Source organism: Pseudopipra pipra, chromosome W (assembly GCF_036250125.1).
Source record: "Pseudopipra pipra isolate bDixPip1 chromosome W, bDixPip1.hap1, whole genome shotgun sequence".
NCBI classification, from domain to species: domain Eukaryota; kingdom Metazoa; phylum Chordata; class Aves; order Passeriformes; family Pipridae; genus Pseudopipra; species Pseudopipra pipra.
Window position 1 is genome coordinate 32519797 of NC_087580.1, and position 21358 is coordinate 32541154.

The window sequence follows — 21358 nt, forward strand, 5'->3', positions numbered from 1 at the left end:
ATGCTGTCTACTGTTGGATTGTTGCCTGTTGCAGCCAGTTCTTGTTCCATCACCGCTGTGCTTGTCTGGTCTCCTCCAAGCTCACTGTTCATTTCTCTCAGTGATTTTCACTGTAATACCCCTGACACGGCAAAGAGTCGCCACAGCAGTGAGAATGCAGTGTTAGAGAGTTACCACTGTACTACCACTGAATTCCTTGGCTATTCTCACCCAAAATCCAATCCCTTCAAGGCACACACTGGATTTCCCATCTTCCCCTCCTTACCCACCAAGGGCATCCGTGTCCTTGAGCAACGTGAATCCCACGGGTGCATTTCCCTTTGCCTGAAGCGGGAATAACCCAGACTGTTTTCCCAGCATGTTTGTAATGTGCACTACAGGAACTTTATCCCTTTCTACGGCACGTAAAAACTTGGATTGGACAGGGCCAGCCCGATTGGCACATCCCCCAGTGTTGAGTGACCAGGTGGCCTTTGCTGAATGTGTATCCCAATGTTTGCATGTCCCAGCACCCACTGCATCATTCCATCTTTCCTGAGGCTGGTGCATGGCTGGTTTGCTGGTTTTAGCACCAGTAGGAAATTAAAATTCAGATAAGTCACTCCCCTTCCCACGGCCCTTCCGGTGAGGGAGGGACAAAAACTGAGAGACTCTGGGTGGAGATAACAATTCACTAAAAACACAGAGCAATGGAATAAGACATAGTCAGAACAGCAATGTCACCAGTAAAAGTATACAGAAAGAGAATGTGTTTCACCCCCAAAAGGGGGTCACCACCGGGCACACAGACAAGATGTCGGGTGCTCCCCATGCGACGTGTCCGCGCGGTGCCCCCGAACAAAGGCAATGCAGTGGGGGAGCTCCCAAGGGTAACGTGTCCAACCCCTCAGCCCAACAACAAGGAGAACCAAGGACAAGCCAAGCCCCGGGAGCTGGGTCGTCCCGGCCGTGTGGCGCAGCCGCTCCCTGGGCTCAGTCCCGCGCTGGCTCCTCTCTTCTCCTCCCAACCCGACGGCTGAGGGGGCTGAGGCTGCCCCCCAACCACCTCGTCCTGCTCAGGGCTTTGTTTCAGCACCACGGCCCAGCGTGGTTTCCCCTTTCAGCACCAAAGGTCCATCGTCCCAATCCAGGGCAAACATGACGGGGCAGCATCGGGGATGGGGAGTGCAGGAGTGATGCTGACAGTCCCTGCCCTGCAGAGAGCGGGGCAGGATGGAGCAGTTCTGGTGCAGAGCCCCGGCTTTTCCTGCTGAAAGCACAGCCCTAGGGATGGCATGGATGGTACAGGATACATAACTTGGTCACACCCACAAAGAGCTAAAGTGCCCCTCCTGCTCTCTAACCAGGACACTGTGATGACTGACCATAGCAATGGGAATGTGTGATGGTTGCCATGGTAACTGACCGTAGCAATGGGAATGTATGATGGTTGCTATCGTAACATTGTAGCAACGTGAATGTATAATGGTTGCCATGGTAACTGACACTAGCAATGGGAATGTATGATTGCTGCCATGGTAACCGACTGTAGCAATAAGAATTTACGATGTTTGCCATGGTAACTGACTGTAGCAATGGGAATGTAGGATGGTTGCCATGGTAACTGAACATAGCAATCGGAATGCATGATGGTTGCCATGGTAACTGACCATAGCAGTGGAAAGTATGATGGTTACCATGGTAACTGACCGTAGCAACATGACTCTATGATGGTTTCCATGGTAACTGACAATAGCAATGGGAATGTGTGATGGTTGCCATAGTAACTGACCATGGCAATGAGAATGTATGATGGTTGCCATGGTAACTGATCATAGCAGTGAGAAGTATGATGGTTACCATGGTAACTGACTGTAGCAATGGAAATGTATGATGGTTGCCATGGTAACTGACTGTAGCAATGATTGCCATGGTAACCGACCGTAGGAATGGGACTGTATGATGGTTGCCATGGTAACTGACCATTGCAACAGGACTGTATGACGGTTGCCATGGTAACTGAACATAGCAATGGGACTGTATGATGGTTGCCATGGTAACTGAACGCAGCAACATGACTGTATGATGGTTTCAATGGTAACCGACCGTTTCAATGTGAATGTCTGATAGTTTTTAAGAAGCACTAGGCCCTGTTTGACATGACTTTGGAGGTTGCAAACTGTGAAAGTTCTGTGTTTATACTTACAAACTCTGTGAACTATGCAATGTTTATAATTGTTAGCTATGTGTTTATAGTCGTAGGTATGAGAAAATCCTGTGTTTATAGTTGAAAGTTTTGGGAAAACTGGAGATAAAGGAACACCTGCAAGATCTCGGAAAGTCCCTAAGGGCGGATCAATAGGAGGGACTTTGGGTGGCCCTATGATGTCAGGCCGCATGGACAGAGCACCAGAACCAATGAACCGACGGCGTGGTACGCGTGCACAGACTGAGCTATCCAACCACCTTGTTGTAAGCACGTACCCGGAAAAAACTAAACTGTATAAAAGTTAACTCCTTTAAATAATAAATTGAACATCGCCTGATCATACTGACTGTCTGCGTGTGTTCCGGAACTCCTGCCGGCCATAACCCCAGGCGCTGTTTCCAAAGGAACCCCAATGAAAGGGGGACGCCGGAAAGATGGGCGGACAAGTCCTGCAATGGAACTCTGTGTGTGCAGCCTCATTTTCTCCTTCAGTGCCCACAGGAGAGGGGGCAAAATGTAGGGGTTGGGACCCAAAAACTGTTTACGGCAGAAATTGGGGATTGAGGGGACAGTGGGAAAGTGGGAGGAACAGTGAGAAGGGTGGAAAAGGGACGGTGGTCTGGCAGGTCTGATGGTCCCATGGGAGTCTTTGAGCACCATGGGGTTGGCCCCATGAGCTCCCAACTTACTGTGGGGTACTGGGGGCTGCTAGATCCAATCAGCCTTGGATTATGCCACCACTTTAGAGGAATTACAGAAGTGTGACTGAATCACTTTGGTCCTCCGTGATTTTAATGATGGCAAAACAGATCTATTGATAAAAATGAATTATTTAGAGATACAAATGATCAGACAGAAGATCTTCAGCAGAATTATTTACTGCACAATAGAGACACTAAAACTACCAGGAATACAGGATAAGATAGGACAGGGCTCTACACTAAAGCACCTTGAAGCTCTACACTAAAAGAATTGTTGAAGCAATTCTACTAAAGCTGAAACAAAAGCAATAATTCTTAACTAGAGATGGATGGAACTCCCCCAGACCAACGCTCAGGGGGAGATCTCTGCTCTCAACCTCCAGCAGTGACCTTGGGGGCGCCCCCACCCAAGGCAGGAATCTGCACACACCCCACAAGGAAGGGTTCTGTTGGAAGAAGCTGCCCCTGGGAAAGGGGACTGGCCCTTTGTGGTTGAAAGGGATGGACTGACAGTCACTGGACTCCAGGGGGTTGCCTCACCATCAGGGGGTTCATTTGAGAAGGAGCAGCCAAAGCTCTTCCTGCAGCCGGGGCACTGGCAGGGCTTCCCTTACTGGTGGGCCCTCTGGTGTCTGGTCAACCCAGAGCTCTTGTTGAAGCTCTTCCCACACTCCCCACACTTGTAGGGCCTCTCCCCGGTGTGGATGCGCCGGTGGGTGACGAGGTTGGAGTTCCGGTTGAAGCCCTTCCCGCAGTCGGTGCAGTGGAAGGGCCTCTCATCCGTGTGTGTCCGCTCGTGCTGGAGGAGATGTGAGCTGGTCTGAAACCTCTTCCCACATTCCCCACACGTGTAGGGCCGTTCCCTGGTGTAGGGGCATTCCCCAGTGTGGATGAGCTGGTGTCGGATCAGGTGGGAGCTGTACCTGAAGCTCTTCCCACATTCCCTACATTTGTAGGGCCGTTCCCCGGTGTGGATGCGCTGGTGTCGGATCAGGTTGGAGCTGTCCCTGAAGCTCTTCCCACATTTGCCACATGTGTAGGGCCGTTCACCAGTGTGGATCATTTGGTGTCGGATCAAGCTGGAGCTGTCCCTGAAGCTCTTCTCACATTCCCCACATGAGTACAACCGTGCCCCAGTGTGGATGTGCAGGTGTCGGATCAGGTCGGAACGCTGACTGAAGCTCTTCCCACATTCACCACACATGTAGGGACGTTCCCCAGTGTGGATGTGCTGGTGTCGGGTCAGGTCAGAGCTGTGACTGAAGTTCTTCCCACATTCCAAGCACCTGAAGGGCTTCTCTCTGCTGGGAGGCTGCTCAGGGACCACCAGCTCAGAGCTCCCCCTCAAGCTCTGTCCGCCTTCCTGGCACAGGCTGGCTCTTTCCTCCTCAGAGCACCCTGGGATGGCTTTGGAGCCCCTCCTGCGGGGGGATCTCCGGCCCTTTTCCTCCCCGCTGCCTTCCTGTGCCGTGGAGCCCTTCAAAACGGCCTCTCCCACCAGGGTCTCACGGGGGGATTTGTCCTCCGGGCTCTCCGTCCTCACCTCAGGGCCTGGGGCAGGAAGCAAGAAGGACAGGGAGGGGATTTGCCTCCGGCCCACAGGGAAGGTCAAGGACATCCCCCCAACTCCAGCCCCAGCAGGGGGGCTGTTCTGCAGCCGGGGATCATGCTAGATCATGCATGCCTAGATCATGCAAGCAGAAATTATGAAACTTTTTTTTAAAACAACTAAGAAAGTTTTCAGACACAACAGACTAAACCATTATAGAAAACAAAACTATAGTTGTGGTATAAATACTTAAGATAGAGTTAAGTTAGTAATAATGTTGTATTGAATTGCAGTAGAAAAATTTTCATTATATTTTGTTTATTGAAGATTGTATGTTAGTTGTAGAATTTGAAGTCATTGTAAGTATGTAATTTCGCAAGGGCTAGGGGTGGAAATTGTGGTGGTTTGAAAAAAAACCTTTCCCCCTGGGGCTTGTGATAGTCTGCCCAGGGGTGGTGTTTTTGATACTGGACCAATTAAAAACTTTGTGCGCCCTTGCAGAAATTACCTGCTCACAGAAACGGAAGAGAAGGGGTTATATTTAACTGACTAGCTGGAAGGAGAGGCAGCCATGCTTTGAACAGGACTCGTGTGGTGCGGGCCGGGGGGCCTTTGCCCTCAGCTCCTGGCCGGGGGGACCAGGAGCAGCACGGCCACTGAGTGGAGCCCCCCTGAAGCCAGTGACCGAGGGGGACCCCGAAAGATCAGGAAGACCCCCTGGGTTGCATTTTCTTCCCCCCCTCGCAGTGGCAGGGGAGGAACACGGCAGAGGTGCCCGATGGTGCCAGAGGGCTGCAATCGGCGCAGACGCGGCGCTGGAGCGGAGCCAGCGCGAGTCGAGGGGTGGCTGGAGAGGGCCAAGCTGAAGAGCCCTGACCTTTGGAAAGGCGGCTGCAGCACACAGTCATGGAAGTGCCGAGGGGAGTCTCCTCCCATGGGTTTGGGGGAGTCCCTGGGCCCCGCTGTCCTAATCCAGCCAGGACTGCAGGAGTTAAACTCCCCAGGATTTCTCCAGCTGACCTCACCACCTTTTCCCACCGTGGAGGGGGAGAAGTGGTGAGAAGTTGGCTGGACCCTGCAGCAACAGCCAAACCAGTGAATCCAAGAACAGAGCAGGTGGAGACAAAGAGAGTCAGTTGGACTCAGTTCTAGGGTAAGAACTTGAACTAAACTAAAAACCTTAGAACTCTTATTCCCCGGGGAGGAGAGGTGGAAACCTCCGACAACTCATTCCCCGGGGGCCAGAACCTCCAGGGGCCAGAACCTCCACTTAACAAGAGCAGGGGATAAAGACTTTAATCCCTAGTATTTCGTGCTGCAGAAGAAAGAAGAATCCTAGCTGTGACAAATCAAAACTGCTGCCTTAAAAATAAGAGACATTTACCAGTGCCGCAGAAAATTAATTTGGAAGAGCTGTGGCCTGAAAGTGCAAGAGGATTTCTTCTCCTTTCCTTCTGGACTCTTTTTTGAAGGAAAGAAGAGACGATCTATGTATATATATTGTTTCACCATAGAAGAGATAGTTAAATTGCCACGTGTATATATATATATGTATATATGTATATATAAACTGTAATATATATACCCCTCCCCCTATACTAAGTTGTGTGTGTGTCTGAAAAATTCCTCTCTCTCACATCAGATAAATTTGTAGGAAAAAATTCTAAAATTAGCTTTTTGAAATTCCTGTTTTTCAAACCACCACAGGCTGCCAGAGCCAGCACAAGAGCAGCCCAAAGGGACACTGACTTCCTCCTCACCTGCCTGGGGGGCCCAAGGCATCTTCCTCTTCCTCGCAGCCTCCTCCTCCATCTGCCCAAGCTTTGGGAAGGAAAAATCCTGATAGGAGAGAAAACAAGGGCTGAGCGTGTTGGCTTGGGGATTCCTCCTGCCCAAGTCCATCTCTGGAGCTCATTGGGCATCCTGTGACCATAAAAACCTCCAAAACACCAAGATTTAGCACAGAAAAACCCAAACCATCGACATTCCGGCAAAAAACCCCTCAGAACTAGTGTGATGAACCCCCTCACAAAATGCAAAAAGTTAAAATTCAGCCAAAAAATACGCCAAAATATGAAGATTCAGTCCAAAAAAAGGTGTTTAATTGGGAGGATGAGGGGAGTGAGGTCACTTCATGAGCACTTGATTGAGTTGCTATATGTTAAGCAAAAACTGTATTAATGTAGTGTCACTTAAATCTCTCCAGGGCTGTTCCTCGAGGTTCTCTGGCCCCCTGCCAGCCCAGGGCTGTTTCTCCAAACCACCAAACCACGTGTGCCAAACGCCCTGGTTGGTCAGTGCCGGCTGGGGGAGCGGGCACTCGGTGAGGGGATGAGAAAACTGCACCCGGGGCTGGGCTGAAAGAGGCTTCAGCACCACTTCTGATGGCCCAGGGGCAGCATCTGGATTCTCCCAAACAGAGAGATGGCACTTGTTCCTCTGCAGGGAGTCAAGGGCAGGAGGGTGACTCCTGCTGCATGGATGGAGTGGCAGAGGATCCCTTGGGTCCCCAGGATGGATCAGCACTCAGGGATACAAACTGCCCTCAGGCTCAGGATACAGCTGCCAGCACAGATTTCCCTGCAAAGTCTGCAGGGAGTCAAACTCTGGAGAGGAGATTGCGCCATATGGATGGGATTGCAAAGGCTCCCTCAGGTCCCCAGCAGGAATCAGCAACCAGGAATAGACACAAAAGGCCCCCCTAAAGAGTTCTGGGGGAGTGTCCTGCAGGGAGGGGACAGTGTCACCCCACCAGGGCAGGGCTGGCAAGTGGGAGGCTGCTCCAGGGCTCTGCAAGAGGCCTCCTGCTCTGCTCGGCCCCAGCACTGGCTGGTACCAACACCCCCGGCTGCCCCCGGCCCTGGGCAGCTCTGCTGCCACAGGCTGTGCCCTCACCGTGGCCCTGCAATGGCCCTGCCTGTCCCTCACCCGTGGCCCTGCCCGTGGCCCTGTCCCTTGGCTCTCTCTCTGCCAGCTCAGTGTGGGGCACACGGGTTGGGGGTCCCTCCCAAGCCCCGGGCAGCCGGCGTTGGCTGGGGGGATGTGAGGGCTGGGCCTGCTCAGCACAGCCCCGGCCTCGTGCCCAGCGCCTCTTTCCTGACCCACACAAGAGCTTCCCGGCCCCCCCAGGGCTCCCCTGCTGTTGCCTCTGCTCCTGGCCCTGCCTTTGCTGCTCCCTTGGCTGGGGCAGCGGCTGCAGGGGGGGGATGGCAGCAGCTTCAGCTCCACGGCACTTCCTGGGGGGAGCTCAGCCCGGGGGGACGGGCAGGGACCTGATGGGGATGGACAGGGGCCCAGCAGGGACAGCCAGGGCCTGCAGGGGAAGGCACAGGGACAACCTGGCCCCCCACACTGCCAGGGCTATCTCTGCTCCTCTTTGCAGGCTCCGTGGCCAGGGACAGTTTGTGTTCCTGGGTGCCCACCATCTCAGCACTTGGAGACGCTCAAATCAGCGCCCGCAGCTCTGCAGCAAAGCCCCAGCTCACCTGGCACACAGGGGATGGACACAGCACCTTCTCGGGGATGGGCACTCACAGCTTTGCCCTCTTCCCCACCACGGGGCTCTCGTTCCTCAGCAGCACCTCTGCCTTGCACTTATTCTCAGCCTCACCTCAGGGACAGCTCTGGGCTCACCTCCGCGCCACTTCTCAGCCTCACCTCAGGGCCTGGGCTCAAGGACAGGAACCTGCAGGGAGGGGACATCAGGTGCAAGCTCAGGGCTGCCTGCTTGCACTGGCCTCTGGGCTTCTTTCTCCTTCTACAACCAGCCCAGAACTCAGCCTGCTTTTCTAACACCACACATTTACAGACTAACCTTGGAGATAGATATGGACAGACATCTCTATCACCCTGGGGATAGAGCCTCAAGCATGTGCTGACATAGGAATGGGAATCAGAGAATCACAGAATCAGCCACGTTGGAAAAGACCTCTGAGATCATCAAGTCCAACCCTGGATCCAACCCCGCCGTGCTTCCCAGACCATGGCACTGAGGCCACATCCACTCTCACCTTCAACACCTCCAGGGATGCTCACTCCACTCCCTCCCTGCCCAGCCCATTCTGATTACTCTCTCAGCAAAAAATTGCTTCCTAATATCCAACCTAAACCTCTCCTGGCACAGCTCAAGACCCAGCCCTCTTGTCCTACTGCTGCTTCCTGGCAGAACAGCCCCACCCCCACCTGGCTCCAACCTCCTGGCAGGGACTTGCAGACAGTCAGGAGGTCTCCCCTGAGCCTCCTCTTCTCCAGCCTCAACACCCCCAGCTCCCTCAGCCTCTCCTCACACCACTTGTGCTCCACTCCCTTCCCCAGCCTCGTTGCTCTTCTTTGCTCCTGCTCCAGCCCCTCCAGGGCCTTCCTCAACTCAGGGGCCCAGAGCTGGACACAGCACTCCAGGGGTGGCCTCACCAGCGCTCACTCCAGCCCAACAATCACTTCCCTGCTCCTGCTGACACACTCTTCCTCAGACAGATCCTTCTGCAGAGCCCTCCTGCCTTCCAGCACATCAACACACTCCCAGCTTGGGGTCACCTGCACATTTGCTGATGAAATGCCTGGTTCTGCAGCAGCTGCAGATGCTCAAGGGGCAGCAGGACCAACTCAGGGGCCTGGGGAGGCCTGGGGGGCTTTGGGGTCCAAGAGGGTCTTGGGGGAGCTGGGGAGGGGATTTGGGGATTCGGGGTACAAACCAGCACAGACCAGTGCAGACCAGAACAGACCAGTACCTCCTCACTGCTCCCCAGATCTCTCCTGGAGCTGGGCCACGTTATCCTGGGACACTTGAGCCCCCCCAGTGCCCTCCCAGTACAGCCCAGTGCCCCCAGTACAGCCCACTGTGTTCCTGTCCCAAGGTGCCGGGTGATCCCTCTTTGGGGGGAGTTGGAAGTGATTTGAGGGGGGGCTGGGGGAGATTTGGGGGGGTGGTTGGATAAGAATTTGGGGGGTTTTGGGGTGCTTTGGGTGCATTTAGGGGAGTTAAAAGGGGTCTTGGGAGGTCAAAGGATCTGTAGGGGGAGGGGATTAAAAGGAAAATGGGGGTTGGGAGACATTTGGGAGGGGTTATGATGTCTAGGGGGAAAGAGGAGGGGCTCCACCAAGAGCAGGTGAGTCCTGATACCCCCTTGGGGTTCCCAGGACCCGCTTGGTGTCCCTAATTCCCCCCTTAACACCCCAAGACCGCCCTGGTGTCTCCAATGTCCCCAGGGCCTCCCCATGGCCATAATTCCCCCCAATTCCACTGTCCCCACACTCCTCCTCATTGTCCCCACTGTCCCCAAACCCCATCCCTGATGTCCCCAATCCTCCATCTCCCTCCAGGAGCCCCCCCTGGACCCTCTGACCACAAAAATGCTCCCTCCCCCCACAGTAACAGAAAGGCCAAGAGCATCTGGGGACACACTGGGGAGAGGTGGGGGGCTTTGGGGGGGCACTGGGAGGGACTGGGGGGTTAATGGGGGATTACCAGGACCCACGGGGGGACACTGGCAGGTTACTGGGCCATACTGGGGGTTACTGGGTGCTCACTGGAGGATCACTGGGCCATCCTGGGGGGCAGTGGGAGGTCACTGGGACACACTGGCTGGTCACTGAGGGGGTTACTGGGCTGTACTGAAGGTCACTGGGAGGTCACTGGGATATACTGGGGGCACTGGGATCCCCTTAGTTGGTTCTGCTACATCTTCCCCCTGGACTTTTGGGGGCACTCGCAGGACCCCTCCCCTGGGGGCTGGGAGATCCTCTGAACCCCACTGCTGGGCTTTAGGGGACACCCAGGCCCCCCTCCTTTGGGGTGTCTGTGTGCTGAGTTTTGGGGGTCTCTGGGGTTCGAGGGGAGAATTGGGATCCCCTTTCCCTGGGGTTGGTCCGCTGGGCTGGCAGAGGCGCTGTGGTGGGATGGGAAATGGCATCATAGGAGTTTTAGTTGGCCGTGGCCAGGCAGGACTGACACGGAGACGCCTCAAAATCCTCTCAAAACCCCTGAAATCCTCTCAGAAATCCACCCCTGGACCCATTGAAACCTCGTCAAAGACACCCCAAATCCCCTCAGAGACCTCATCTCCCCCCCAGAATCCCCTAAACCCTCTCAGTGACCTGCAAAACCCACCTGGGACCCCCAAGCCCCTTCAGAGACCTCAAAAACCCCCTCAGGGACCCTCAAAGCCGTCTGGGACTCCGTAAATCCCCCTAGAAACCCACAAAACTGCTTCAAAGACACACCCCCCCAAAGCCCCCCAGGACCTCCCAATTCCCTCGGAGACTCCAAAACTCCCTCAGGGATTCCCAAACCCCTTCAGGGACCTTCAACCTCCCCCCTAAGTCCCTTCGCGACACCAAAGCTCCTCAGAGCCCCCCAAAACCTCCTCAGGGACCCCTAAAAGCCCCCAAGGGACCACAAAACCACAGAACAGCAGAAGAGCTTTCTGTAAAGGAAGAGAGCAAAGAATCTGAGAAGGAGGAGACCAAGGAAAAACTGAAGCAAAGCAATAAAATCATCCTGGTCCTTGCAGTTTTTCCTTGACCTTTTTCTCACTTTTCCCTTTCTTAGGGTTCTTTTTTTGGTTGGGTGGTTTTGAATTTTTTTTCCGAGGGACTTTTTCGGCAATCGAATCACCCTTCCGGGTTCTTGGGAGGCCTCCGGGCCCCGCGGCCCCCGAGAGGTTCCTCCGAACCTCCGAACCCCCCGCGCTAAACCCTCCCGAGCCCTGCAGCCTTTCCACCCACACCCGCGCTCCCCGCAGCCCCCGAGGGGATCCCCAGACCCCGCTCTCCCGCACCCCCCGCCTGCACTCAGAGCTCACCGACCGACCCGCCGCCATCACCGATTCCCGGCAGCCAACGCGGCAGGGGCGGGGGCGGGGCTGCGGGGGCGTGGCCGCGCGCTGATTGGCTGCGGCGGCGTTCTCTGACCGCGGTGCGCGCGCAGCCGGGACTCGGTGATGGCGGCGGGGCCTGCGGTTCGCTCTGAGTGCTGTGAGTCCCCCCGGGGGGGCTCGGGAGGGTTTAGCGGGGGGGTTCGGGGATAACCGAGGAGGTTTTGAGGGGTCCCTGAGGGAGTTCGGTGTCCTGAGGGGACTCAGGGGGTGGTTGAAGGTTCCTGAAGGGGTTTGGGGGTCTCTGAGGGGGTTTTGGTTTCTGAGGAGATTTGGGGGGTGCCAGGTGGGGTTTGGGGGTCTCTGAGGAGGTTTGGAGGTCCTGGTGGGACCTTTTAGGCAGTTTTTGGGGTCTCTAGGGGGTTTACGGGGTCTTAGACAGTTTTGAGGGTCTCTGACGGGGATTGGGGGGTCCCTAAAGGGGACTGGGGGGTCCCAGGTGGGTTTTGCGGGTCACTGAGAGGGTTTAGAGGGTGCTGGGGAGGGATGAGGTCTCTGACGGCATTTGAGGGGACCTTGAGAAGGTTTTGATGTGTCGAGGGGGGGCTTTCAGGGGTTTTGAGGGCATTTTGAGGGGTCCCCTAAAGCCCAGCAGTGGGTCCAGGGGGTCCCCCAGCCCCAAAAAGAAGAGGTCCTAGGGATGGCCCCCAAAATCCGGGGGGGGGGAAATGTACCACATCCGGGTAAGGGGATCCCTAGACCCCAGTATATCCCAGTGACTTTCCAGTGACCCCTTCAGTGACCACCCAGTGTGTCCCAGTGACCTCCCACTGCCCCCCAGGATGACCCAGTGATCCTCCAGTGAGCACCCAGTAACCCCCAGTATGGCCCAGTAACCTGCCAGTGTCTTCCCGTGTGTCCTGGTAATTTCCCAATAACCCCCCAGTCCCTCCCAGTGCCTCCTGGTTCCCCCCAGTGTGTCCCAGTATCCCCCAGTAATCACCCAGGGCCCTGCAATACCCCCCAACTGTCCCCAGTGTTTCCCCAGATGCCCTTGGTCTTTCTGTGAGTGTGTGGGGGGGTGTTTTTGTGGTCAGAGGGTCCAGGGGGGGCTCCTGGGGTGAGATGGAGGGTTGGGGACATCAGGGATGGGGTTTGGGGACAGTGGGGAGGGGTTTGGGGACAGTGGAATTGGGGGTGCCTAGGGGGGAATTAGGGCTATGGGAAGTCCCTGGGAACATTGGAGACACCAGGGGGGCCTCGGGGTGTGAAGGGAGGAACTGGGGACACCAAGAGGGTCTTGGGGACACCGGGGGGGGGGTCTCAAGAGTCACCTGCTCTGGTGCAGCCCCTCCTCTGCCCGCCCAGGCCTCATTAACCTCCCCCAAATGTCTCCTAACCTCCATTTTCCCTTTAATCCCCTCCCCCCATAAGTACCTCTGACCCCCCAATGTCCCCAAGACTTCTTTTAACTTCCCTAAAGGCACTCAAAACCCCCAAATCCCCATCTAAACTCCTCAGATCCCCCCAAATCTCCCACAACCGCCCCTCAAATCACTTCCAACCCTCCTAAAGAGGGATCACTCACACCCTGGGACAGGAACACAGTGGGCTGTACTGGGGGCACTGGGCTGTACTGGGAGGGCACTGGGGGGGCTCAGGTGTCCCACAACAAGGTGGCCCAGCTCCAGGAGAGATCTGGGGAGCAGTGAGGAGGTACTGGTCTGTGCTGGTCTGTCCTGGTCTTTACCCCCAATCCCCAAAGCCCCTCCCCAGCTCCCCCAAGACCCTCCCACACCCCAAAGCCCCCCATGCCCCTGACTTGGTCCTGCTGCCCCTTGAGCATCTGCAGCTCCTGCAGAACCAGGCATTTCTTTGCTCCCCACAGGGTCGTTCCCACACCCAGAATGGAATCTGGAGGCAGCAGGATGTGCACAGGGCTCCCATTTCCTACAGTGCAAAGGGGCTGCAGGGAATGATTCCCCTGCTCTTGCAAATCTGCCAAAACCTGCAGGGCACAGAAGTGGGAGCTTCAGGAATTTGCTGACCTTGGGAGTGGAGCTCACAGGGTATTGAGAGGAATATATCCCTCAAATACAATCTCTCTGCATGCACAATATCTGTCTGGACAGGCAGATAAAGCAATAATCAGATATATTCTGTATCATATATATGGCACATATTCTATAGAATCCATCCTTAGGTGTTGTATGATAGATCTATAAGATATTACAAATAATAAGCAATAATAAGGCAAGTGCCCTCCTTAGGGACACAGACTTCAGAAGGGAACTTGCACTTGACCCCCTCCCATCTTCAGCTTCGAGCCACCCGGTGCCACAGAGGGGGACAGAGCTCCTGTGGAACATTCTATTCCACTGACACAGAGCAAGGAATAAACCCAAACTATTGCCTGGGTTTGTTCCCTGGGGGTCTCTGCAGCAGCAAGCACAGCCCCACACTGACTGCTCTGGGCTGTGCAGGCATTTGTGCTTCTGCCTGTCTCACACACACACAAAACAGTCTGGTTAGTGCTGCCCTCAGGAAACCCCCCACCCTTGCTCCAGCTAAAACCGTGGAATTTGTCTTTGTTTCCCTTGGGTTCAGGGTCAGGCTGTGCCTGTGTCCAGCCCAGAGGCTCAGAAAAGCATTTCTCCTCTCCCACTGCAATCTGCTGCTGCAGACAGGACCCAGGCACTGGTGGCACTGGGAGTGAACAGCAGAGTGTTTCCAGGGGCTCTCTGAAGGAACACAAGTGTCCAAAGAAACCAGCACAAGTGTCCACAGAAGTCCCAGTCTTTCATCCCTGAATGAGCTTGTTCAGCCCAGGAAAAACTGTCTGAGTTTTATTTCCATGGAAGGAGGTTTTTCCCACTTTAACATCAGTTTAGTTCCAAACCGGTTTCTTCATTTCCTCCTCCCACTTTCCCTGAAGGACACTGACAGGGGCCATGGACACTGACAGGGATCACAGAGTTTGTCCCTTGGCCATACAGCTCCTGCTGTTTGGCAGCACAGGAGAGGTTAATTAGAGCCCAGGCTCCAATCCCAGGGCACCCATTGGATCAGCACTTGGGGATAAAAACTGACCTTGGTCTCAGGATGCAGCTGCGAGCAGAGATTTCCCTGCAGTGAGTCAAGTTCTGGACAGGAGATTGTGCCCCATGGATGGGATTGCAGAGGCTCCCTCAGGTCCCCAGCAGGAATCATCACTCTCTGCAAGTCCCTGCCAGGAGGTTGTAGCCAGGTGGGGGTGGGGCTGTTGTGCCAGGAAGCAGCAGTAGGACAAGAGGGCTGGGTCTTGAGCTGTACCAGGGGAGGTTTAGGTTGGATATTGGGAAGGAATTTTTTCCCAAGAGAGTAATGAGGCCTTGGAATGGGCTGGGCAGGGAGGGGGTGGAGTCAGCGTCCCTGGAGGTGTTGAAGGTGAGAGTGGATGTGGCCTCAGTGCCATGGTCTGGGAAGCACGGCGGGGTTGGATCCAGGGATGGACTTGATGATCTGGGAGGTCTTTTCCAACGTGGCTGATTCTGTGATTCTGTGATTGCCATTCCTATGGCAGCACATGCTTGAGGCTCTATCCCCAGGGTGATAGAGATGTCTGTCCATATACATTTTCAAGGTTAGTCTGTAAATGTGTGGTGTTAGAAAAGCAGGCAAAGTTGTGGGCTGGTTGTAGAAGAAGAAAGAAGCCCAGAGGCCAGTGCAAGCAGGCAGCCCTGAGCTTGCACATGATGTCCCCTCCCTGCAGGTTCCTGTCCTTGAGCCCAGGCCCTGAGGTGAGGCTGAGAAGTGGCGCGGAGGTGAGCCCAGAGCTGTCCCTGAGGTGAGGCTGAGAATAAGTGCAAGGCAGAGGTGCTGCTGAGGAAGGAGAGCCCCGTGGTGGGGAAAAGGGCAAAGCTGTGAATGCCCATCCCCGAGAAGGTGCTGTGTCCATCCCCTGTGTGCCAGGTGAGCTGGGGCTTTGCTGCAGAGCTGCGGGCGCTGATTTGAGCGTCTCCAAGTGCTGAGATGGTGGGCACCCAGGAACACCAACTGTGCCTGGCCACGGAGCCTGCAAGGAGGAGCAGAGACAGTGGTGACAGTGTGGGGGCCCAGGTGGTCCCTGTGCCTTCCCCTGCAGGCCCTGTCTGTCCCTGCTGGGCCCCTGTCCATCCCCATCAGGTCCCTGCCCTTCCCACCTGGGGTGAGCTCCCCCCAGGAAGTGCCGTGGAGCTGAAGCTGCTGCCATCCCCCCCCTGCAGCCGCTGCCCCAGCCAAGGGACCAGCAAAGGCAGGGCCAGGAGCAGAGGCAGCAGCAGGGGAGCCCTGGTGGGCTGGGAAGCTCTTGTGTGGGTCAGGAAAGAGGCGCTGGGCACGAGGCCGGGGCTGTGCTGAGCAGGCCCAGCCCTCACATCCCACCAGCCAACGCCGGCTGCCCGGGGGGCTTGGGAGGGACCCCCAGCCCGTGTGCCCCACACTGAGCTGGCAGAGAGAGAGCCAAGGGACAGGGCCACGGGCAGGGCCCCGGGTGAGGGACAGGCAGGGCCATTGCAGGGCCACGGTGAGGGCACAGCCTGTGGCAGCAGAGCTGCCCAGGGCCGGGGGCAGCCGGGGGGGTTGGTACCAGGCAGTGGTGGGGCCGAGCAGAGCACGAGGCCTCTTGCAGACCCCTGGAGCAGCCTCCCACTTGCCAGCCCCACCCTGGTGGGGTGACACTGTCCCCTCCCTACAGGACACTCCCCCCAAAATCTTCGAGGGAACCTTTTGTGTCTATTCCTGGTTGCTGATTGATTCTGGAGACCTGAGGGAGCCTCTGCAATCCCATCCATGGGGCACAATCTCCTCTCCAGAGCTTGACTCAGTGCAGACTTTGCAGGGAAATCTGTGCTGGCAGCTGCATCCTGAGCCCCAGGGCAGTTTGTATGCCTGACTGCTGATCCATCCTGAGGACCCAAGGGATCCTCTGCCATTCAATCCATGCAGGAGTCACCCTCCTGCCCTTGACTCCCTGCAGAGGAACAAGTGCCATCTCTCTGTTTGGGAGAAGCCAGATGCTGCCCCTGGGCCATCAGAAGTGGTGCTGAAGCCTCTTTCAGCCCAGCCCCAGGTGCAGTTTTCTCATCCCCTCACCGAGTGCCCGCTCCCCCAGCCGGCACTGACCAACCAGGGCGTTTGGCACACGTGGTTTGGTGGTTTGGAGAAACAGCCCTGGGCTGGCAGGGGGACAGATAACCTCGAGGAACAGCCCTGGCGAGGTGCCCGCACTGTCAGGGGGGCAGGGGATCGCTGCTCCATGGAACTGGCTGGAGCTCTGGGTGACCCTGAGCTGAAGGGCCTGTGAGCTGTGGATGAGTCCAGGATGGAGCAGAGACCCCCCTGCAGCCCGGGAGGAGCCCACGCTGGAGCAGGGAATGCCCAAAGGAGGCTGAGAGCCCGTGGGAAACCCCTGCAGAGCCGAGGGAGCAAAGCCCTGGTTTCCCAGGGTGTCGCCTCTCACCCCAATTTGGTTTTGGAAGATTTTTTTTGGTCTCATCTTCATATTTTTGAGTATTTTTTAGCTGAATCTCAACTTTTTGCAGTTTGGGGGGGCAGGGGTCTTCCTACTGTTTCTGAATGTCATTGTTTTTTGCCTGAATCTTGTTGGTTTGGGTTTTTCTGGGCTGAATCTTGGTGTTTTGGAGGTTTTTATGGTCACAGGATGCCCAGTGAGTTCTAGAGATGGACTTGGGCAGGAGGAACTCCCAAACCAACGCGCTCAGCCCTTGTTTTCCCTCCCATCAGGATTTGTCCTTCCCAAAGCTTGGGCGGATGGAGGAGGAGGCTGCGAGGAAGAGGAAGATGCCTTGGGCCCCCCAGGCAGGTGAGGAGGAAGTCAGTGTCCCTTTGGGCGGGTGTTGTGCTGGCTCTGTCAGCCCAGCATGGCCCCGGCTGCAGGACAACCCCGCTGGCGCCGCCGTCCTGCCGGGGCCGGAGTTGGGGGGATGTCCTTGGCCTTCCCTGTGGGCCGGAGGCAAATCCCCTGCCTGTCCTTCTTGCTTCCTGCCCCAGGCCCCGAGCTGAGGACGGAGAGCCCGGAGGACAAATCCCCCTGTGAGACCCTGGTGGGAGAGGCCGTTTTGAAGGGCTCCCCGGCGCAGGAAGGCAGCGGGGAGGAAAAGGGCCGGAGATCCCCCCGCAGGAGGGGCTCCAAAGCCAGCCCAGGGTGCTCTGAGGAAGAAGGACCCAGCCTGTGCCGGGAAGGCAGCTGGAGCTTGAGGGGGAGTTCTGAGCTGGTGGTCCATGAACAGGCTCCCAGCAGGGAGAAGCCCTTCGTGTGCTTGGAATGTGGGAAGAGCTTCAGAAAGAGCTCCCACCTGATCCGACACCTGCACATCCACACTGGGGAACGGCCCTACCCATGTGGGGAATGTGGGAAGAGCTTCAGGTGTAGTTCCCACCTCCTCACCCACCAGCACATCCACACTGGGGAACGGCCCTACACCTGTTGGGAATGCGGGAAGAGCTTCAACCAGAGCTCCACCCTTCGCACCCACCAACGCATCCACACTGGGGAATGGCCCTATAAGTGCTTGGAATGTGGGAAGAGGTTTCAGACCAGCTCACATCTCCTCCTGCATGAGCGGACGCACAGGGATGAGAGGCCCTTCCGCTGCACTGACTGCGGGAAGGGCTTCAACCGGAACTCCAACCTTGTCACCCACCAGCGCATCCACACAGGGGAGAGGCCCTACAAGTGTGGGTAGTGTGGGAAGAGCTTCACCCAGAGCTCTACCTTGACCAGACACCAACGGACCCACCTGTAAGGGAAGCCCTACCAGTGCCCTGACTGCGGGAAGAGCTTCAGCTGTTGCTTCCACCCCGAATGAAGCCCCTGATTGTGAGGCAACACCTGGCGTCCAGTGACTGTCAGTCCATCACTTTTGACCAGAAAGGGCCAGTCCCCTTTCACAGGGGCAGGTTCTTTCAACAGAATCCTTCCTGGAGGATGTTTGGAGATTCCTGCCTTGGCTGGGGACCCCCCAAGGTCACTGCTGGAGGCTGAGAGCAGAGATCTCCCCACGAGTGTTGGTCTGGTGGAGTTCCATCCATCCCTAATTAAGAATTACTGCTTTTGTGCCAGGTTGAGTAGAATTGCTTCAACAATTGCTTTAGTGTAGAGCCCTGTCCTATCTTATCCTGTACTCCTGGTAGTTTTAGTGTTTGTATTGTGCAGTAAATAATTCTGATGAAGATGTTTTGTATGATCATTTGGAACCCTAAATAAATTCCTTTTTATCAATAGGTCTGATTTGCCATCATTAAAACCTTGGGGACCAAAGTGGTTTAGTCACACCTCTGTAATTCCTCTAAACTGAAAGTGTTGGCATAATCCAAGGCTGTGATTGGATCCAGCAGCCCCCAGAACCCCACAGGAAGTTGGGAGCTCAGGGGGGCCACCCCCCTTTCCCAATCTCCCGGTGTCCAAAGACACCCATGGGACCATCAGGCCTGCCTGACCACCCACCCTTTTCCACCCTTCTCCCTGTTCCTCCCACATTCCCATTGTCCCTTCAATCCCCAATTTCCCCCCTGAACAGTTTAGGGGTCCCAACCACCACTTTTTGCCCCTCTCCTGTGGATGCTGAAGGAGAAAATGAGGCTGCACACACAGAGTTCCATTGCAGGACTAGTCCGCCCATCTTTCCAGCATCCCCCTTTCATTGGGGTTCCTTTGGAAACAGCACCTGGTTTTTCTCTCTTAGTCCACTGGAATTCCCAGCATGGCCCAAAAGCAGTGCCCTGATCCCACACATTCCCCTCCCCTCATGTGCTGGCTGTGTTCAGCCACCAGACAAAAACACAGGCTGCCATGCAGAGCGTTCCAAGTGGTTTCCACTTTGGCAAACAGCACTCTCTGGATGGAAAACACCAGTCAAGGCCAAAACACTCCTTTTGGATCCTGATTAACTGAATGCAGCTGCTGCTGCCTTAACTTGTTCCCACAGAAATTCTCAGGGTTCCTTTGCTTCCAGGAGGCCCCACATGTCCCAATGGCCCCTGGATTCCATGAGCTTCCCCAGTCTCCAAAGGTTCCTTTAGTTCCATGAGGCCCTGCAGTCCCCAAATGCCCTTTGGATTCTTGGAGATTTCCCACTGTCCCAGGGTCCCTTGTGCTTCAGAAGGAGCTGCAGTGGGTCAGTGGCCCCTTGGTTCCGTGAGCTCTGCAGTGTTCCAGGAATCCTTGGGTTCCAGGAGAGCCTGCAGTTTCACAAGGAGCACTTGAATGCAGGAGGTTCTGCAGGGTCCCAATGGCCCCTGGATTCTGGGAGGTTCAGAAATATCTCAGGGCTCCCTTGGTTCCAGGAGGACACACATGTCACCAGGAACCCTTGGTTGCAGCAGGTTTGACAGTGTGTCAGAATTCCTTTGATTTGATGAGGCCCTGGATTGTCCCAATGACCTCCTGATTCCATCAGCCCCCTCAATGTCACAATGGTCCCTTGGTTCCATGAGTTTCTGCAGCGTCCCAGGGTTCCTTTTGTTCCATGGGGAGCTGCAGTGTCACAATGGGCCCTGAATTCCAGGAGGTTTCCCAGGGTGACAGTGCTGCCTTGATTCCATGAGATTGCCCAGGGCTCCTTTGGCTCCAGAAGGCCCTGCAGTGTCACAATGGTCCTTGGTTCCATGAGGTTCCACCATGTCCTTGCTGGAACATGCGTGGCTGTAATGCTGCCCCACCTGCAGAGCTGCCTCCAGCTCTGGGCTCCAGCCCAGGAAGGACATGGACCTGTTGGAGCGAGTGCAGAGGGGAGCAGCAAGAGGATCAGAGGGATGGAGCAGCTCTGCTGTGAGGAAAGGCTGAGAGAATTGGGATTGTTCAGGCTGGAGAAGAGAAGGCTTTGGGGTGACCTAATTGTGGCCTTCCAGTGCCTGAAGGGAGCCAACCAAAAAGATGGAGAGAGACTTTGGACAAGGGCCTGGAGTGACAGGACAAGGGGCAGTAGCTTCGCACGGATAGAGGGAAGGGTTGGAGGAAGGAGTAAGAAGGAATTCTTTCCTCTGAGGGTGCTGAGATGCTCTTGAAGGCCCCTCCCAACCCAAAGCATTCCATGATTGTGGGACTGGTGGGTGAGGTGGTGGTCAGAACCGTTTGGGGCACAGGGAACCAAAATGAGGGAGTTTTCCATTGTGGGGGAAGGAAGGAGGGGGCAGCAGAACTGACCCCTTGGACACCTGGCAGGCAGGCTTTGGCTGGAAGCTGCTGATGGGGAGCTGAGTGAAGCCCCCACAATGCAGGAGGAAATGGTCAGTGACCTGCTCTGCCAGTGAGACCCCCCCAAGTGCCTGGGCCCACATGGGATGCAGCCAAGAGTCCTGAGGGAGCTGGAGAAAGAGCTGGCCAAGCCACTCTCACTCATTGCCCAGCAGTGCTGCACAACTGCACAAGTCCCAGCTGACTGGCAACAAGCACATGGGATGGCCATCCCCAGGAAGGGCCAAAAGGAGCATCTGGGCAACTCCTGGCCTGTCCCATTGACCTGAGGACCAGGGAAGTCCATGCAGCAGATCCTCCTCAGTGCCATCCCATGGCAGGGGCAGGACAACCAGGGGATCAGGCCCAGCCAGCGTGGGGTTGGGAAAGGCAGGTCCTGCCTGACCAACCTCATCTCCTTCTCTGACAAAGGACCTGCTCAGCAGCTGAGGGAAAGGCTGGGGATGTGTCTCTGTGGAATTCCAGAAAGCCTTTGGCACCATCTCCCCCAGCATCTCCTGCACAAACTGGCTGCTCATGGCTTGCCTGGGGAACTGTTTGCTGGGTGACAAAGTGTCTGATGGCCCAGGGAGTGGTGGGGAATGGAAGGAAATCCAAGTGGGACCAGTCACTAGTGGGGTTCCCAAGGGCTCAGGTTTGGGGCTGCTCCTGTTTAACATCATTATTGATGATCTGAGATAGGGGATCGAGTGCCCCTTCAGGAAAGTCGTGGACAACACCACGTTGGGTGTGAGTGTGGATGTGCTGGAGGGCAGGAAGGCTCTGCAGAGGGATCTGGACAGGCTGGATCAATAAGGCCAAGTGTCAGGGCCTGCCCTTGGCTCCCAACAGCCCCCTGGAACGCTCCAGGCTGGGGGCAGAGGGGCTGGAGAG

General features: G+C 55.9%; 1 protein-coding gene across 1 annotated transcript in view; it reads right to left on the reverse strand.

The window, feature by feature from the left end:
• Window positions 1-3444: 3444 nt before the first annotated feature.
• Window positions 3445-21358, reverse strand: part of LOC135405252 (zinc finger protein 271-like) — a 129531-nt gene continuing 111617 nt past the window's right edge. Inside the window, exon 6 of the mRNA XM_064639918.1 lies at window positions 3445-4193. Within this exon, the coding sequence (XP_064495988.1) occupies window positions 3500-4193 (694 nt within the window). The 3' untranslated portion in view covers window positions 3445-3499. The remainder of the gene's footprint in view (window positions 4194-21358) is intronic.